This window comes from Tyto alba, unplaced genomic scaffold (assembly GCF_018691265.1).
Source record: "Tyto alba isolate M040663 unplaced genomic scaffold, T.alba_DEE_v4.0 Super-Scaffold_13, whole genome shotgun sequence".
Taxonomy (NCBI): domain Eukaryota; kingdom Metazoa; phylum Chordata; class Aves; order Strigiformes; family Tytonidae; genus Tyto; species Tyto alba.
In genome coordinates this window covers 40,575,569-40,595,556 of record NW_024881275.1, presented here as the reverse complement: position 1 = coordinate 40,595,556, position 19,988 = coordinate 40,575,569, and the positions used below count along the sequence as shown (strand labels likewise).

General features: G+C 36.8%; 1 protein-coding gene across 1 annotated transcript in view; it reads left to right on the top strand.

Annotated features, from left to right (window-relative positions):
• The window catches only part of AUH (AU RNA binding methylglutaconyl-CoA hydratase), a 112,749-nt gene that overhangs the window by 41,946 nt on the left and 50,815 nt on the right, over nt 1-19,988 (top strand). The window contains exons 5-6 of the mRNA XM_033008913.2: nt 7,395-7,487; nt 8,434-8,490. Of these exons, the coding sequence (XP_032864804.2) occupies nt 7,395-7,487; nt 8,434-8,490 (150 nt within the window). The remainder of the gene's footprint in view (nt 1-7,394; nt 7,488-8,433; nt 8,491-19,988) is intronic.

Here is a 19,988-nt window from a genome sequence, read left to right as displayed (position 1 = left end):
GACAATTCTTTTTATGAATTTGAAGGATCCATTATTGTTACTACTTTCAAATAAATTTACTAAGAAACCAAGAGGGAGCTTTCTTATCTGTAAATTAAAATTGATCCTTGGGAAGGTGCTGGAACAACTAATCCTGGAAACTACTTCTGGGCACATGAAGGACAAGAAAGTCATCAGGTGTAGTCAGCATGGATTCACAAAAGGGAAATCATGCTTGACCAGCCTTAAAAACTATGATGAAATGACTGCTTTGGTAGGTGAGGAAAGAGCAGTGGATATTGTTTGCCTTGACTTCAGTAAGGCTTTTGACACTGTATAATATTCCGTCTTGTATAAGATTCTCATAATTAACTGATGAATATGAACTGGGTGAGCAGATAGTGAAGTGGATTGAAAATTGGCTGAACAGATGGGTCCAGAGGCTGGTCATCATCAGCATCAAGTCTACTTGGAGGCCCCTAGCCAGCCATGTGTACCCCAGGGGCCAATACTGGGTTCAGTCCTGTTCAACATCTTTACTAATGTGGATGATGGAACAGCGTGTTCCCTCAGCAAGTTTGCTGATAATATAAAAACAGGAGTGGCTGATGCACCAGAAAGTTGTGCCATCATTCAGAAGGACCTCAGCAAGCTGGAGGAATAGGATGGCAGGAACCTCATTAATTTCAACAAAGAAAAGGGCAAAGTCCTGCACCTGGGGAGAAACAAGGACATGCACCAGTACAGGCTGGGTGCTAATGGTCTGCAAAGCAGCTTCACAGAAAAGGCCCTGTGGGTCCTGGTGGACAACCAAATTGAACCTGAGTCAGCACTGTGCCCTTGTGGTAGAGGAAGGCTACTGGTATCCTGGATTGCATTCAGAGGAGTATTGCCAGTAGGTAGGAGGAGGTGGTCCTAGTGAGGCCACTGCTGGAGTACTGTGCTCAGTTCTGAGCTCCCCAGCACAAGAGAGAGATGGAGCTACTGGAGAGAGTCCAGTGAAGGGTCATGAAGATGATGAATGGGCTGGAACATATCTTCCATAAGGAATAGTTGAGCAAGCTAGGACTGTTCATCCCGGTGAAGAGAAGGGTCAGGAGGTGATCTTATCAATATATACAAATACCCAAAGGTGAGGGTGTTAAGAAAATGAAGCTAGGCTATCTCCAGTAGTGTACGGTGACAGGCCCGGAGGCAGTGGGCACAAACTGGAACGTGGGAGGTTCCTCCTGACCATCAGGAAACACTGTGAGGGAGACTGAGCACTAGCACAGGTTACCCAAGAAATTTGTGGAGTCTCTATCCTTCAAGATATTCAAAAGCCATCTGGACAATAGCATGAGCAGCCTGCTCCAGGTGACACTGACTTGCAGAGGGCTTGGGCAAGGTGACCTCCAGGGGTCTCTTCCAACCTCGACCATTCTGTGATTTAAAGGTTTTGTGTGTTCTGCAGGCATATGTAGATGGGTATTTGCCACACTTCCTTAATCTGCTTGAGTTAGATAATGAATTGTGGAACTTTATATATATCCCTCAATTTCTAGCATACTTTCCTCCAGTAATCCATGTAATACTCACGGTATGCAGGATATTTTTAGACAATTTATCCTCCTTGCTTTATGCTTTATCAAATCCATTATTCAAAAGGAAAAATTAGCTGCTAGAAATGCCCTCTGAAATTGCTTGTCCTAGTAAGTGTGTACTAATCAACCTTATTTGTCACATAATCGGAAATGCACATGCGGAATAGCTTGAACGATATGCTTCTCCATTCTGTGGGAACTCAGTTATGCTGTCATATAAATTTGAATTCTCTCGCTACTTTTGTCTTAGCTGGAGATTCACAATTTCTGAGGGGAGTACTCTCACTACTTTCTTTTCAGTCAGTACGGAGAAACAAGAATTCTTCTTAAGCCATTGGCTGTCTGTTGATAAAGACAAGTCAGGTTTATGAATCTGGTTCAGTAGGTGCTAGAGGTAGTGACTAGCTTTTGATTTCCATTTGAGTAACTGTTCTTTCCAGGGATTGATTGCCAAAGGTCACTGAAGTAAGAAGAGAGGTGAACAATAAGGACTTTTTTTAACGTTGTCCAGGTATAGGAGGACAACAGAGGAATAATGAGGGGAGTTAAAGTGACTGTCTCATTTTAGTATTTCATATCAAATGTCCAAAGAGGCATGCTTTAAAGTGGGGCTTCATTTGAATGTTCATAAATACCAAATTCTGACTGCTGTGGTTAGTTGAATTGAACATACTTGTTCTAATCTGAAAAAGAGTACTTCGGAAATAGAAGTTAATTATATCTAAGGGGGGACCATATAAAATTCATGCATTGTTAGGTACTGAACGGGCTTCCATGGAGTCTTCTTTTCTGACATGGGAATCATGAACTGCAGCTGTTGCTGCAATAATAGTGCAGACCTTTTACTTTAAGAGAAACTGGATTCTAAGTCTGCTGGACTTCCAGTTCTTTAATGATGACTTCTATATCCGAGATACAGGAAGGAGTACTACAGCTGTTCTTCATGTTGATTGTTTGGAACTGCTGTCAAGCTATAAATGTATGATTCTCATAGAAAGCTTACTGGCATGTGAAGAGCCTCAATCTCAAAATTTTCTGCCTAGCTTGAGAATTTTTCTTCTTTTTGTATGAGTATGTGGTACAGTTGCTAACAGAAAATACTCCAACTATAAATTGACTTAGCAAACAAGGAAGTCACTCTTAGGAGATCAGTCTTTTTGGATTTGATACAGTCTACATCAGTAACTCTTTTTTTCTGGGTTTCATGTGTTTTAAGTTAATCTGGACAGGTTGATGTAGGTTGACCAGGAACACAAATCAAAAAGTCTGGAGTTCTGGGCAATCATTTTATTATTCCTTTACCCATTTCAGGAACTCTCAGTAAGGGACTAGTAATTCTTACAGATCTTCCTTTGAGCCCTTGGACACTGTCTAAAGAATATGTTTATTGCCTGTTGTGTAAAATCTACTGTATGTAATGTGTCTGTGTTACTTAAAGGCAGGACTACTTTCATATATAAATTGTTACTATTTTGTTGTTAGTGTATTTATTTATTAATTCTTCATATATCTTCCTTCCTTCCTCCTGAATACCTGCAGAAAGCAGATTTTTTGCTGGTTGATCAGACCATTTCATTGTCGGTCAAATAGTGAGAAAGTGAAGTTGTGCAGGAATAGAAAATGTCTGATTTGATAGTTACTGAGAAAGTATCAAGCCTAGTTCAGTTTCCTCTCAGATATTATCTTACATATCTGTAATTTATGAGAACATTTTAAATTCATTAGAGGACTGAATAGTCACATATGATTCAGGTCAATAGAATCCAAGCTAATTCTACTTTCTATTTGGGGAATGTCAGTGTCTGCAATATATGAATCAGCCATGTGGGCTTTGTGACACACATCTGAGAAACTATTTCTTGGTTGAATCCTCCAGACCCATTGTTTGTATTCGTTTGTTGGTCTTTCATTTATCATATAATCATCTTTAAGCAGAAGGGAAATCCCTTGTTAGTCACCAGCAATGGACATCATGTGGAAAGTCACTTAAAGATGAAATAACAATTACCTGCTTCAAAACAGTTGTGATTCCTTGAGATTGCTTCCCACACATTGCATGTGGGTTTGTTCTTAAATGCAGAGTTCTCCTCCTGTGACATTCTGTACTGGTGACAAAATTCTGGGAGAGTTTAGCTTACTCTACCCTTTATATCTTTCAGTAATGTAGTAGGCGTTCCAGGACTACAGGGTGCTGCTGGTTAGCCTAATCTAAAACTACATGTAACATATATATTTACCAGGAATGCATTCCTGAAGTTGAGCAGAAGATCTACAGTTACTACAGAGTAGGAAACAAACCTATTTCTTATATTGCTCTATATCATATTTTCTAAGATTTGTTTGAGTTTTTAATGGGTTTATTGGACTTTTAGCTGTATCGTTCTTATGTTTAGTTTTTCTTACTGAAGTTTTTTGCATGACATTGGTTTCTTAGTTCTTCAGTTTACCTGTTGGTCACTCCACCTGTATCATGTCTTGAATGGCCAATAAGCATCCTTTTTACAGGTTGTATTGCCTTCTGTTATAACATATTATTCCTCAAATAATTTAACATATAAAAATTATTTTGATCTACTTGTTCATGTTTGTCTATTCTTCAGCTAGTCCAAACTCTATTTCTACTGTGCTCTCAAATACAGAAATGTGTTTTTGTCTTATATCTGCCTCTGTTGGTGACTTAAGACTAACATATACTGAAATGGGCTCTTCTTTTTCTCTGCTATACATAGAACCTTCATTTTCTGTAATATCATTAACCACTGATGTTTTGTTAGGACATGAGTATTGATTTTTTGCTTGGGACGCTTGTTTTATATGCAGAATGGAGGTGTGTCTACAGGATGGGCAGCATGTTTTACACTACATTAGATGTGTGAAGCAATCCTTTATGAATTCATTGTATGAAATGGCTTATTAATTAGTGTCCTTATTGCACACTTTGATGTACTATAGTAGTTCAGTACAATTCTCCGAGTACAGTTTAATGCTGCTTATTACTTAGTCTTTAACTTCTTCTAACAACACAGATAAGTGTAAATACATGGTCTGCTTTTGTGTGTTTTACACTCTAATTTAGTTTAATTATATTTGTTATAGATATTTCTAATTTCTTTTGTGGACTTCAGCTCATGATTGCACATTGATAAACTTGTATCAGATCTAGAATCTAGCACTAATGATTGGTTGTACAATTGCCTGAAAGTTCTATCTGTTACCTACAGCGTGACAAAAATGTGGAATGTTAAAGAATAAAACCACTGGGCTTCTTGGCAAAGCTTTTTATATAGGTTTTTTTCTGTCTACTCATAGCAAATGAGCCTTGCCATGTAGAATCATAGTGGAGGCTGACCTCTCTATTTACAAAATTTATTCTTAAAATTTGAATGCATATAACTCAGTTAAGTCTACAGGGCATGATTTGTCAAACATCATCTTGTTTTGTTATGAGCTGAACAGTTTTGACAGTTGTGTATTAAAATTATGCAGATACACATGAACAAGTGCATCTTGTGCTACAAAATATGAATATTCCAAGAAGCTTTACCCTTGGTAATAAGTTCTAATAACTTAGAAACTCAGTTTACAATCCAGAGCAATTGCTGATTTATTTCTGTATTGATTTTTCTGATGCTTCACAAGAACATGTTAAAAGAATGAATTCCTTCAGTTCTTTTGATAGGTATGCACAGAGCTATTGTAAAGAATTTGTATTTTGCCTTTCATTCATTGTCAACTTCCACAGCAGGTGATCCTTTAAAATTGATATCCTTGGGAAGTGATGATTCCAGTATACAGCATTACACTGCTTTTCCTCCCTTTGAATGACAATTTTTAGTATTTCTTGATAAGAAAGCCTACCGTAATTCTTGAAACCAAGCTGTTTTAGAATACTTCTTCTATAAGTTTAATTTCCATGTGTAATAGCCCACTTGAGTTGTACCACAGCTAAATCTGGAAGTTACTTACTATGGGAAAAGTATGTTACTTACTATGGGGAAAGTTACTTACTATGGTCTGCCTTGACATATTGCAGAAGTTCTGTAAGTAGTGCTCCAGGTACAGTTTGCTCGTCTCTGAGAAATGGAACATACATGCAGGCAGTAGCTGCTGGAAACTGCGGTTAATAATGACTCTGCCTGCGTGCGCAGGCAAATGATTTTTCATTTACCTGTGGCAAAGGCAGATTCCTTTAAGAGAAATACCAGCTGTATCAGCCTTGAACTTGGATTGCAAGATTGTTTGGCAAATGGAGTTACAAATTCAGTCAGTAACCTGGCCCTGGTGGAAGTGAGTGTTGCCTTCTCTTCTTGCCTTCCCGTATAACTAAGAAAAAGTAAATCGAGCAAGAGCAGATTTTACTCCTGTTCCTTTGTCTCCTGTGCTTTCTGTGGTAGATGGCGAGTATAATGAATACCCTGGGCTCTTTTAAGTGATGGCAAATGCTTGATGTTGCAGACAATAACCAGTAGTCTCTTTTGACATTGGAATTGATTCAGATAATCACTTTTTATCATGATCTAAACCAGCAACCAAGGGACTTTGATTTAAAGCATCTGTTATAATCTTGAAAAACATTGGTAAATTTTTGGTTTCTTCCTAAAGATAATTGTGTTTCCTTAGTTGTTAATCATAGAAGGACATTGATTTGCAGCTAAAAATAGCCTTCCATTTAATTTGATATTTTGTTTTGTTACCCAGTGAGAGACTACCTGTTTGTATTCATATTTATTCATGCTTATAAACACCAGCATTTAAACTTAATTAAAACAAAACAAAACAAAACAAAACAAAACAAAACAAACACATAGTATCTGATTTGTATCTGTGAAAAAGGAGAAAGGTAAGCTGAATTGTCCAACTTATAAGTTAAGAACTAACTAATTTACTAAATAAAGGAAGTATTATTTGTAATTAGTACATTCAATTATTTTTGGTTACATTACCCTTGTAGAATTTAAAAGGAGAGAACATTCTCTCACACCTCATTTTCGTTTATATTTTGGCAACAGGTTTTTTTCTTTTTCAGTTTCCAACTAAGACTGAATGAATTGGTCATTGAATTCAAGTAGCTGAAACATTAAAACAAAGAAAATATTTTTTTAACATCTGCAGAAAAAGCTATTTCTGTCAAGAGTTGGTTTAACATTTCAACAAGCTGTACACCCAAGTGTTCAGCTAATGAATTGCTTTTGACTATCTTTGAAACTTTAGTAGCAAAAATGTACCACTGAAATACTGAGTATAGTTTAAAATTATTGATAGCTTGTGATAAATGTTAAGTATTATTAAAGTTGTAATGTACAAGTTTATTTCTCAAGTAAAAAAATACATTTTCATCAAACTTCTTCGAGTTTGTTGTGAGGAGGGAAGAAAAGAACTTAACCTTGTTGGAGGTGAAGAGTAGTACTTTCAAGTTGAACGTGTCTGGAAATACGAAGACACAGAGAGCTTCCAGCTATGCTAGCATCACAGATTTATGATCCAGCATCTGTATTTCAACTGGGACTGTTTGTATATATGCTTTTTAAAAGTATTCCTGTTCTATTGTTTGCTTAGCTCTGCTGTGTATGTTTTTGGAGTTTATTACTCAGATTTTTGTCAAAAGTGAACAGAAGCTAGAGGAAAAGACTTGCAAGCGTATTCAGCCACAGATTGATAAGATGGAGGGTCAGTTTTTTTGCCAAAGTGTTCCTGAGCCATCAATTTTTAGTCCCTCTTTGTTTTATGAAAGTTTTCTAAGAGCTTGTCTTTACTTTGAACAAAATGTAATGAAATGCTGTTCCAGATATATTCTTTATAAGACTGTTGTTAATTGATGCTTTCTTTTTTCAGCTAATTTGCCTGTACCTACTATTGCTGCAATAGATGGAACTGCATTAGGCGGTGGCCTAGAACTTGCATTAGCTTGTGATATAAGAGTGGCAGGTAGGTCTGAATCCTGTTTATAGAACATAGGATTATTAGTGTTGTAGATGGCTTGACTAATCTTTGTTTGGGCAACAATTTTATAAAACTTATTCTGTGTTTGACGTTGTTTATAACCAATTATTTTAAAGGGATTTAATAGAAACCTGTTTAAGTACTTGCTAATGTTTAGTTTCAAACAATTTACCAATGATAGCTGGATTGGTTTTGCTCCATACTTCATTTTATTTGTATGACCTTCATTTTATCAATATTGGCAGAAGGGCTATATAGTTGTTTTGATACTTTATTTAGTAATCAAAGTATTCTCTTCTGTATTTGAAGTGTTCTAGATGGAGATTGATTTTATCTAAACAGGCTGCAGGGGAAAAGCAAAAGTTGTTAGAGTATTAATACACAAGCAATTAAGTTGTTATAAAATAAGTGACAACAGCACTTGAAAAGAGGAACCTTGACCTATCCAGCTGTCAGAACTGTAAAGCCATTTGTTGGAAAGTAAATGGAAACTTGGTCCTGAACAGTTGCCAGTAACTTAGGATATATAAAGCTGTTTGGCCCTTAGAGAATATATTGTCATCTAAAGAATTCATAATAATCAGATACAGAATTCTACCCTATTTTAAGATGATAAATAATAACAGTTTTTTTCTTTTAGAATTTTACATTTTGCAAATAAGTCTCTGTTACTCATTGTGATTGCTTACTTGCTATGTGAAAATTAATAAGGTACAGAACTTGCCTTGATGGGAGTAGTTGGATCTTTTACTAGAGGCAGATCAGTTCAATCTACTTAAAGTTTTTCATAAACAAGTGCTTTTTAAGTGATTTGTTGCTCTTTATGGAGGAAATGTAATAAATTAACAATCCCATAGGTCATTATTACATATTTTGCAAATTTTTTTTCCTATAGATTACAGTAAGAACTCATTTACATTCTGTTTTTTAGCCTCCTCTGCTAAAATGGGCCTAGTTGAAACAAAGTTGGCAATCATTCCAGGGGCAGGTATGAATGCTTTGATTTTGTTTCTATGGATAACTAAATAAAACATGCTCTTCATATTTGATTTTTGATTGTTGTTTATGAATCTCTGCTTATTTTTGTATTTCTATTGAGGATCATGGCATGTTTTACAACTTACTGCTTATCTTACCAAAAATTAATAAAAAAGTGTATTTCTGATCTTTAGAGAGTGACACCTGTATATTATGTTTTTAAGGAAAGTCTTAATTAACTAAGTCAGTATTGAGTAATTCTACAAATGACATTTGATGTCTTGATATAAAGGCTGAATACTTTTGCTAAGGACGAGACTAGGAAAAAAGATAGGTTAACTGTGAGTGTACAAAAATGGTAGTTTAAATAATGATGCAGTGTTATATAATGTCTGGTACTTTAGGATTTAAATTCTGTTTTCATGCTGCTTGTGAACTGGTTGCAAAGAGTTTAAAAACTGAAAGTGTAGCTGTGAGTAGATATTTTGTCTTGCCAACATTTTTTGAGACTTTGGGGTTCAAAAGCCTCTTTTCTGTTTGGAAAGCTACTTGACTGGCTTTTGCTGGATTCTAGGTTGAATGAAAGTTACATAATGAATAATGTTTGAGGAGGTCTTTGTTTTATGAAACCTTTTATTTTATGGATAAATCATTGTCACTTGAATTAAGATATCTGCCATTCTGTGGAAAGGGCAATAACTTTGAAAACAAGTGCAGCCCCATGACCCTCACCTAGCTTTGCCCTTAATTTCTAGAAGTTCTGGGGAACTTTATACCCTTTTTTTGCCCCTATTTTCTTTCTAACGGTTGGAACCTATTTTGAAAGCACTGTATCCAGTTTTAATCACACCATTGTATCTCATGTAGATAACAGTAGAAACTACCATGGTGAGAGCACTGGTATGAACTTTGTGTAAGAAACTATCCCATCCTATCACTAGACAATTATTGTACAATTTCAAATTCTCTATTATTACGGTTATTGTTGAGTTGTGATTTCAGTCAATACTTTCTCCCCATCTCATTTTCTCGGTGGTCAGAGCTACATTTTACATAAGACAAACTGAGTTATGATGACCACTCTCTTTTTTTAGCAGTGAATAAAGATAATAATGTAGATGATTTTAAGGATATATTTTTTTCTGGTGGTGGTTTGATGAAATAATGTGCCTTCACAATAAGTCCTGGTGAATAAAAAAAAAAAACAGAAAATGTTGTTGTTTATCTTTGTTGGCATTTTTTTTCCCTTTGTCTTCCCACTCCACCCTCCCCTAAGGAATTCTGCAGGACAGTTTTGGAGACATATGCTCCAGGTCAAGAAATTTAGGTCAAGTTCGCCATATATTCTCAGTATTCAACTTCTTTACATTGTTTCATGTTTTGTCTTCAATTAATTATAGATGTTTCAAACTTCTAATGCTTTTGCCTTAAAATGCTAGGTGACTGACTTGTTACGTGTTTCATTCAGAATATTTTATTGCTTTTCAAAGACTGACATTTGAAAAAAAATCTTTTTTTCTTTTCCTCATCCTAAAATAATGATTTAGGCATATGTCTTCAACATTTTGAAAATATGACAGATTTCACCATGTTACAATGCCTTTTAAACTTAAAACATTTTGGGGTATTTTAGTGATGAGTCTTTTCCCTATTCTTATTCCTTTCAGCCTTTCTAAGGTCTATTCTTGCTGAGCATGTTCAAGCTTATCACAGGTTTTTCCTGATCAGCCTATACTTGCACTAATTCTGTTGAGCAATGACAATGTTTCAGATCTTCTTAGCTCCTGTCATCCAAATAGTAACTGATCATACTTTGTGTCATCAGAAAGTGAAGAATGAGTGAAGGGTTTTTACATATATCATTTAAGTAGAGAAGCCAGATACACCCAGGCAAACCATAGGCTTCATGGGTTAATGGAATATTTTTCTTGCAGTGCTTGCTTCAAACTACTCTGAGCCAAAGCAGGAGTGGGCAGTAGAGCTGAAATGAGAACTGTAGCCATTAAGAGGCCTCAATAGGTTTCTGCTGCCATCTAGTATGTCTGAAACATGTTGACAAAATGTGTTGCTCCTTCAAAGTAGGTCCCTACAGCATGTTAGGCTACTACTGTTTTCATTCTGCTCCATCAGCTGCCACAAGTATGTGATAGATGCAAAGATTTTAACTTGGGTGATAATTAATGTGGGTGTTTGAGGTGTATGAAAAACTTTTTTCTTTTCTATTTGCTTTTTTTAAAACTCCAGGAAATTAAACTCAACAAATTATGTTAAAAGAATATTACTAGAATTTAGTAGTATTAAAATACAGATTCAGGACAGATCAGCTATGACATTTTGGACCTTGTTGTACGTTATGTTTTATTGCATCCTATTCTGAAAGGCAGTCATCGAAATAACCAGTCAGCTGCTATCTAGTGACCAGTCACTTTTAACATAAATTTCCAAGGTGTGAGAAATTCTGCTACTGAGCATGCACAGAAGTACCGCAACCTTCTAAAGGTTAAGGTTGTGCAGCAGTTAGTTGAATCCCAGTTAATATACCAAAATGCATTGTTCCTTCTAAGTCTGCTGAAGGTCTCAACCAAGTAGGCATTTGTAGAGTGTGCCTTATCTGTGATAGCAGGTTGAGTCTCCTCAGAAAATTCATCCATGGCAGACAGCAGAACAAGACCAAGTCAGGTGACAGCAGTGCCTCCTTTTATACAATAGCTTTGTGCACAGACCAGTTTCTCAGGGTGTGAGGGAGAAGGGTTGATTCTTCTGCCTTTGGAAATTTAAATTCATTTCTCTCCACTTTGAAACAGGTGTTAGCTGTCTGACTGTGAGCTAGGGAAAGTAGAAAATACTTCAGTTTCTCCTTTTCAGTACATCCCACTATCTAGTAAGGAAGTCAGTATTCAGTGAACTAGAGGAAGTATGTAACAGAGAGAAAATAGCTTGGTAACTTGGAGCTTGGGAAGTTACCTCAGAATGAATATTGATGTTTTTTCTTTTCTAATGAAAGTCTACAAATCACTGTTCATTGCACAAGTGGTTTTATGCCACCACAATAGGCATATATCATAGAATCATAGAATTGTTCACATGAGAAAATGTCTTTAAGATCATCAAGTCCAACCGTTAACCTAGCACTTCCAAATCCAGCACTAAATCCTAAACACCAAATCTACATGTCTTAAATAGCTCCAGGGATGGTGATGCAACCACTTCCCTGGGCAGCTTGTTCAGTGCCTGACAAGCCTTTCGGTGAAGAAATTTTTCCTAATAGCCAATCTAAACCTCCCCTGGCACAACTTGAGAACATTTCCTTTTGTCCTATCACTTGTTACTTGGGAAAAGAGACCAGCACCCACCTCGCTACAACCTCCTTTCAGGTAGTTGTAGAGAGCAATAAGGTCTCCCCTGAGCCTCCTTCACTCTGGGCTAAACAACTCTTATTCCCTCAGCCACTCCATGTAAGACTTTTGCTCTAGACTCTTCACCACCTTCATTGCCCTTCTTTGGACCCGCTCCAGCACCTCAATGTCTTTCTTGTAGTGAGGGCCCCAAAGCGGAACACAGTATTCGAGGTGCAGCCTCACCAGTGCCACAAGCACTCACAGGGCAATGATCACTTCCCTAGTCCTGCTAGCCACACTATTTCTGATAAAAGCCAGGATGCTATTGGCCTTTCTGGCCGTCTGGGCGTACTGCTGGCTCATATTCAGCCAGCACTCACAGGTTGTTTTCTGCTGCGCAGCTTTCCAGCCACTCTTCCCCAAGCCTGTAGCGTTGAATGGGGTTGTTGTGACCCAAGTGCAGCACCTGGCACTGAGCCTTGTTGAACCTCATACAGTTGGCCTCAGCCCATTGATCCAGCCTGTCCAGATCCCTCTGTAGAGCCTTCCTACCCTCAAGCAGATCAACACTACCACCCAACTTGGTGTTGTCTGCAAACTTACTGAGGGTGCACTCGATCGTCTTTTCTAGATCATTGATAAAGTTATTAAACAGAACTGGACTCAGTACTGAGCCCTGGGGAACACCACTTGTGACTGGCTGCCAGCTGGATTTAATTCCATTCACCACAGCACTTTGGGCCTAGCCATCTAGCCACTTTTCTACCCAGCACAGCATATAACTGTCCAAGCCATGAGCAGCCAGTTTCTCCAGGAGAATGCTGTAGGAAATGGTGTCAAAAACTTTACTAAAGTCTGGGTAGACAACATGCACAGCCTTTCCCTCATGCACTAAGCAAGTCATCTTGTCATAGAGGGAGATCAGGTTAGTCAAGCAGGACCTGCCTTTCATAAACCCATGCTGACTGGGCCTGGTCAGCTGGTTGTCTTGTACATGCCGTGTGATGGCACTTAAGATGATCTGCTCTGTAACCTTCCCTGGCACTGAGGTCAGACTGACAGGCCTGTAGTTACCTGGATTCTCCTTCTGGCCCTTGTAGATGGGTGTCACATTTGCTAACCTACAGTCAACTGGGACCCCCTGAGTTAGCCAGGACTGCTGATAAATGATGGAAAGTGGCTTGGTGAGCACTTCTGCCACCTCCCTCAGTACCCTTGGGTGGATCCCATCTGGCCCCGTAGACTTTTGTGTGTCTAAGTGGAGTAGCAGGTCACTAACCATTTCCTCTATGATTATGGGGGCTTCATTCTGCTCCCTGTCCCTGTCTTCGAGATCAGAGGGGCTTGGTACCTGGAGAACAACCAGTTTTACTATTAAAGACTGAGGCAAAGAAGGCATTAAGTACCTCACCCTTTTCTTCATTCTTTGTCACTCTGTTTCCCCCCTGTATCCAATAAAAGATGGAGATTCTCCTTGACCCTCCTTTCATTGCCCATGTATTTATAGAAACATTTTTTTGTTGTCTTTTACAACAGTAGCCAGATTAAGTTCTAGTTGGGCTTTGGCCCTTCTCATTTTCTTCCTGCATAACCCCTCAGCATCCTTGTAGTCCTCTTAAGTTGCCTGCCCCACCTCACAAAGGTCATAAACTCTCGTTTTTTTCCTGAGTTTCAGCCAAAGCTCTCTGTTCAGCCAGGCCAGTCGTCTTCCCCTCCAGCTTGTCTTCCAGCACATAGGGGTGGCCTGCTCCTGTACCTTTAAGATTTCCTTCCTGAAGAATGTCCAGCTTTCCTGGACTCCTTTACACTTCAGGTCTGCCTCTCAAAGGACTCTGTAAACCAGTCTTCTAAACAGGCTGATGTCTGCCCTCCGGAAGTCCAAGGTGGCAGTTCTGCTCACCCGCCTCCTTACTTTTCTGAGAGTCAAAAATGATCATTTCATGATCTCCGTGCCCAAGAGATCCACCAACGATCACATCACCCCCAAATCCTCTGTTCTCAAACAACAGGTCCAATGGGGCGCCTTCCCTAGTTGGCTCACTCACCAGCTGTCAGGAAGTTATCTTCCACAAACTCAAAGAACTTCCTGGACTGTTCCTCTCTGCTGCTTTGTATTTCAGATTGTCTATTTGTCTGTTCATCCCCTCTCTTCCTCACTTTTCTTCCCAGTCAACTTTGAGTCTGCTGGCCAGTTTGGTGTAATTTGACTGCAGGGCAGTGGTTGCAAAAAAAGGCCGTCCCTAGAGTGTTATTAAAAGTAGGTGACCAGAAGAAGGGAAAATTTTACTGTCCTCACATGAAAAGTTTCAGCATGAACCAACCTATTCTTGGGCATGAAAGAATGGGCACAGGAGGGAGATGTTGTGGATGTCCTAGCTGTGAAAAATCTTTCAGTCAGAATACTACTCCCACTGGACAGCAGTGAGTTTGTAGAAGATAGGATTTAATGGGAAACCAGATTGTATTAGCTTTGCAGCTTAAGGAGATGCCTGTTACCAGCCGGAGTGGTTTTTCTCAAAGCTGTTTGTTGCTAAAATTAGTTGATTTTTTGGATCTGTTAGTCAAAGAAGCTGTTTAAACAACTTACTTTCTGTGTAATGCTGTACAGAACTCAGAATAATGTAGGAAAAGTCTTTTTACACAAAAATCATGTCCCTTCTTTTTGTTGTTATTTCCCAAACTGAAATAAAAAGAAAGCAAACCTCTTTCATTAATTGAATGTAGTTTCTGGTGTCTCTCAACTTGCAAAGGAAGTGTTTCACAGTGACAAGTTTCTCCTTAGCCAAAAATTGTCTTTCGAAGCATTTGGATCTGAAGTCCTTTGTTTTTCTGCTTTATAACTTTTTAAAGCTATCTCCCTCTATGTCTTGTTTCTGTTGTTTATCTCTAGATTTTCACAACAGATGTCATACTGGGCCTGCAATTGATAGATGATGACTTGGTGGCAGATCGGGTTTTATTTGTTAGCATCTTACTTGTATACCACTCAGTAATAGATCTGTTATGAGAAGATAAAAATGCTTGTAAACAACATACATAAACTTTCTTACTTTGTTAATAGAAGACGGCGTATATATAAAAGATAACTTGGGTTTTCTGTATGAAATTTTTTTCCATGGAAGTTTAATGTTTAAAGCTGAGGTATTGATATACATCAACAATTATGTTTCTACAAAAAAGACAAAAGAAAATAATAGAACTTTATTGAAATTAATACACTTGTGTCAGCAGATAATTTGGCCCAGCTATATTAAAACTGTAGCTACTGGCCTGCACACTTAACAGCTGTCACTCCTTTTTTTTTCCATTTTGTTTATGAAGACATTTTAATTAGCAAGGCTTAATTCAAGTCATCAAAATGAATTTTGCCTTTGTTTTCCCTGTGCCTCCTAAAACTCCCACTACTTCATTACAGAGCTGTCTTCCACTGTTTAAAGGTAAAATAAAAACCCAGCACATAATCTCTAGGATCATACATTCCTTGACATCATTCAATTTAAAAGTGTATTTTACCAAGAAAGCATTAAAAAAACCCCAAACTAAACAAAAAAAAAAAAAAAAAAAAAAAAAAACAAACAAACAAAAAAAAAACACCAAAAACCATTCTGTTAAATCTTTAAAAAAGTCTTTGTAAATAAAGTGTATTTCTCTTTCTGAACCTTAAAGTTACTTTGAACCCTTTTTCCACAGGTGAAACTGAAACTTTGTTACATAGCAGGCTGGACTGTTTTTTGTCTTTAAAATATATACTGAGGGTGAGATTTAATGGCAGCATTTTTCTGTTCTTCTCTTTCCACTTTGGTAACAGTATTGTTTTGACTGTGTTTCAAAACTTTAAAATGTGTTTGGGGAAGTTATGGTACTTGTATATTATAAGGATATAAAAGGTGACAGGGGAACATACTGAAAAATCTGTTTTCCTTGCATAGGAAGAAAATGAGTGTAAGAATAAAACCTGGATTTAGGTAATCATGTATTTTCCTTATCTCTTAAAGTATTAATCGTTCTCTTTTAAAAACTACATGAAGGTCTCTGCTACAGGTTTTATTTCAAAGCTGAAAAAAAAAACATTCTATTTTGGATGAGAAAGATGTCCAGGGAATTTCCAGATGTGAAAAACTCATACAGAATATGCTCTTGCTAACAGCAGTAGTTGTACAATTCAGCCAAATGTAAAGGTTAAATAAAATGTCAGACATTTCAAGTTGAAATCTGACGCACCTTACAATATATTTTTAGAAATCTGAAGAATATGCTATACTTTAGTTTTAACAGTAATAGGAAAAATTGCATTTGACAAATGCTGAAAAAATTGAAGTGTCACCATTTGTGGTAGTGTCTGAGGTAAAACTTAAAGGCTTCTGCACGTTTAGTATAATTTTTTTTCATGTAGGTGCTACTTGATACAGTACATAATTACAGATATTTAGAAAGAAAAATAATCTTTATTTTGTATAACTTCGTACATCTTACCTGAGTGATCCTATACCTCTCCATTCCATCTTTATTCATGCCCTCACTAGCCTACTCTTGTCTTCTCCTTTAGTTTTTCCACAAAGTCTCCCTAGTTCTTAAGCATACAATTTTTTCTCAGTACATAAGAACACCGTTTGAGTCCTGTGACATTTTTATAGCTCAACTCTTACTCCTGTGTGACAACTGACTGACTGATTGGGAAAAAAACAAAACAAAACAAACCAACCAAACAAAACAAAACAAAAAAAAACAACCAAAAAAAAAAAAAACCAAAAAAAAACCCCAACAAAACAAAATAAACCAGTTTAGCTTTGAATTTGTTTCTCTTTCCTCTCTCTTTTTTTTTTTTTTTTTTCCCCACCCCAGTTAGTCCATAGACTCTCTTGTGACTTCTTGTCCTTCTGCTGTTTCCTTATCCCAGTCTTGTGTCAGGTTTTTAATACTGTAAAGTTCCCAAATAAAATAGTGGAAGAAGACATTTTTAAAAATGCTTCTGAGTCAACATCTTCAGCATTTCATCAACGAACAAACAAGATACATGTGGAACAAACAATAAGATGCACTCTCTTCTTCTTCCCTTACAATTAAGAAAAACTTAATTTTTTTTCTTTACTGAAGTCTAGCAGTGACTGCTGAACATTTACAATCCTATTATAATTTGATACAGTAAAACCTCTAAATTAGTTACCCTACGAATATCTATCTGTTTTTTCTTCAATCAAGTCTAGATAGCTTTATTTGCATTTTAATATTTTGTAATGTTTATTTTATGCATCATGTTAAATAAATGTCCTGAAGTAAAAAATTGCTATTAGTGTAGAAAACAGATGTTTGAACATCCACTCTTTTCTCAAAGTAATTAAACACAATATATAGAATGTTACTAGAGGGAGGTAAATTGGTTCTGCTTCTGTAAGTTAAGGAGAAATGTGGTTCCTTTTCTTAAATAAAAATAAGCTGATTTTCATCAAATGACTCATTTTCTCCCTGGCTTTATAATCAGTTGTAATGGTGATGATGTTGAGGTAAAACTTCAAAATGTCATGAAATACTAACACTGCAAAAGCTCCATACATAAAACTAATGTTTTGCAAATTTTGTTTACAGTCTCTCTATATAAACAGAATACTTTGCAAGTAGTGGCAACGTAAAGGAGAGGAGAAGATAGGAGAACTCCATGTCATCAAAATTATGCCCTGTATCTACATGAAGCATACAGTACTTGCCTTGGCACAGTGATCCACAGAACAATCTGTACTTTTCCCTTTGCATTCTAGCCATAGAAAACTTTCAAAACCATATTAAAAACACAACTAGTACTTCCTATAGGAAAAGCAGGTATCAAGGCTATCATCAGTGTTCCAAGTGACTGCAGCTGTATAGAATGTTATTTGAAATGTCAAGCTCAGTGCAAGAAATTGACCACTTCTGACATTCTAGTTGTTTCTGCTAGCAGAGATTGCAGAACATTTCTTCCTGACATAAATTTGGACATGTCTTGTTTACAAATCAGAATTAACAATCAGATGTTTGAGAAATTTCAGTATCATAAGGAGCAGCACTGCATCCTCAACATACTGTGTTTAGTTAAAGTTAGTCCTTGGATGCTGCAGGGGAAGTAGGAAGGAGGAAATAAAACAAGGACAAAAGAAAACCCCAGAAGCTAAGTTGAGCGTTAGAGGAAGTGTAAGAGGAGAGAAGGGGAATTTTCTTTGTCTTGGAAAGCAAACCATGGAAGGTCTGAGATTAGTATTATGTACCTATAGAGAAGTCAAACCTTTGTAACAAACAATGATTGAATGTTCTTTAGGTATTTTTCATGTCTTGGGGGTATAAAAACATTGTTCTTTATATCAAGATTGAATTTTGGAAAACTGTTTTTATTAAAATTCATTCTTGCAACCTGAGCAATGTTATCATTTGTTATTCTCATAGGTGTTTAAGTACATTTGCTTTCATCAGTTTGAAAATTGTTTTGTGAGATTGATGGATTGCTCATTTTTGAAGGACTGCCAGAGAAATGAAAAAAAAAATGTAGCAAATGATTTAGTTTCTTTCGTCCTCCTTAAATCATGTAGATATAAGCCCTGTTCATGTGCTGTTTCAGAGAGTGTGGGTTGTACTATCATTTGTATCTTTTTACCTGACCGTTTCTGTGCCATTGGTAACTGCACACTTCATTCCAATTGGATATATTAGTGTAAAGTTTTTGTGTTTCTCATTTTTAAGATTATTCAAAAACAAAAGCAAGACTAAGTAAAAATAACATGTTTCTGAGGAAAGGTGGGACATGAGGGAAGTAAGAATTTTCTGGATATAGAAAACACAGTTGCATAAAATTTTATTTTAAAAATAGGCTTACCAAACGTTGGGTTCTGTTTTGATGTTGTTTTGTTGTTGTTGTTGTTTTTTTGTTTTGTTTGTTTTGTTTTTTTAATTTTAAAAAAATTACATTTTGGAAATAAGTATTGGACTAATTAAACGCAGGATTTACTGATTTGTCTTACGTCTTCTGATGGACTAGGAGCTAAAACAATCCTGAATTTCACAGTTCTAGGCTCAGCTGCTTCTGTAGTCAGCATCTCTGAATTTTAAGGTTCTCCACCTTATTGTCTTACCTTTCCAAGTTCCTCTATTGAGGAGACTCACTGCTACTTCAGTTTATTGCCAGAGATCAGGTATTGTCTCAATAGGGTCCTTTTTTCCTGTAGCTTCACTTACGCTCTCTATTTGGCAAACTAATACAACTTTTTGTCTACTCTTCCTATCTCTATAGTAACACAAGTGGTAAGGAGAAAGAACTCCTTAGGGAGTTCCTTGTGTCAAGAAGCTTGTTAATCTGCATAGTGATGAAGACAATTTAATGCAAGATGATGAAGATGAGACATTGGATGCGAATGTATGTAGCTGATCATATTATGTATCACTTGGTAGTTTTCAGTAGCTCTGCAGGAGTGATGACCAAATGTGTTTTTTAGTTCCAGAAGCTGAGATAAAAAGTATGTGTAGAAGCATTGCATGATTCTCACAGGTGAGAAAAGCAACATTAATACATAGGAATCAAACAGCTCATAAGCCACTCTTTAAGTGGTTTTAAGTGACTCAGCTTGTGTGGCATATCTCCTCTCCACACCCCTGCCCTTTATTTTTCTTAAGTCTGCAGTTTGACAGAACATAGCTATGATACTGCCACAGTCTGTCTGTATATTTGGGATGGACTCTGCAAGAAACCTTAGATCTCTACAAAGAGATAGTGCAAAGAAGCAGAGACAGAAGCTGCAAGAGACAGGAGAAAGGATGTGTGTGCTGATCAAGAGTTACTGACAGAAACAAGACAGGTTAAGGGTACAAACCTGAGGACTTAAGAAGTTTTTAGTAAATGAGGAGAAAGAAATAAGATGCTAAAAGTTCCCTATTAATTCTCTTGAAGAGTGGTTTATTAACAAGAAAGTAATCAATACGGGTTTTAGAAACATATCCATGTATCTAGTTTTTTGTTCTGTTTGTTTTTTCCCAGATATTCCCACAGCATTTTTGAAATTTAAATGATGGCTATGTCGTTCCAAAACTTAGCTACAATTCTTTATGTCATTATTTGGTTAAAATTTCCACTGACCTCAGTGTTTGCCACAGTAAAGACTACAAAACCTATGATCATCCTTTAGAATTTGTTTCAGTAGTAATGAATCCAGAG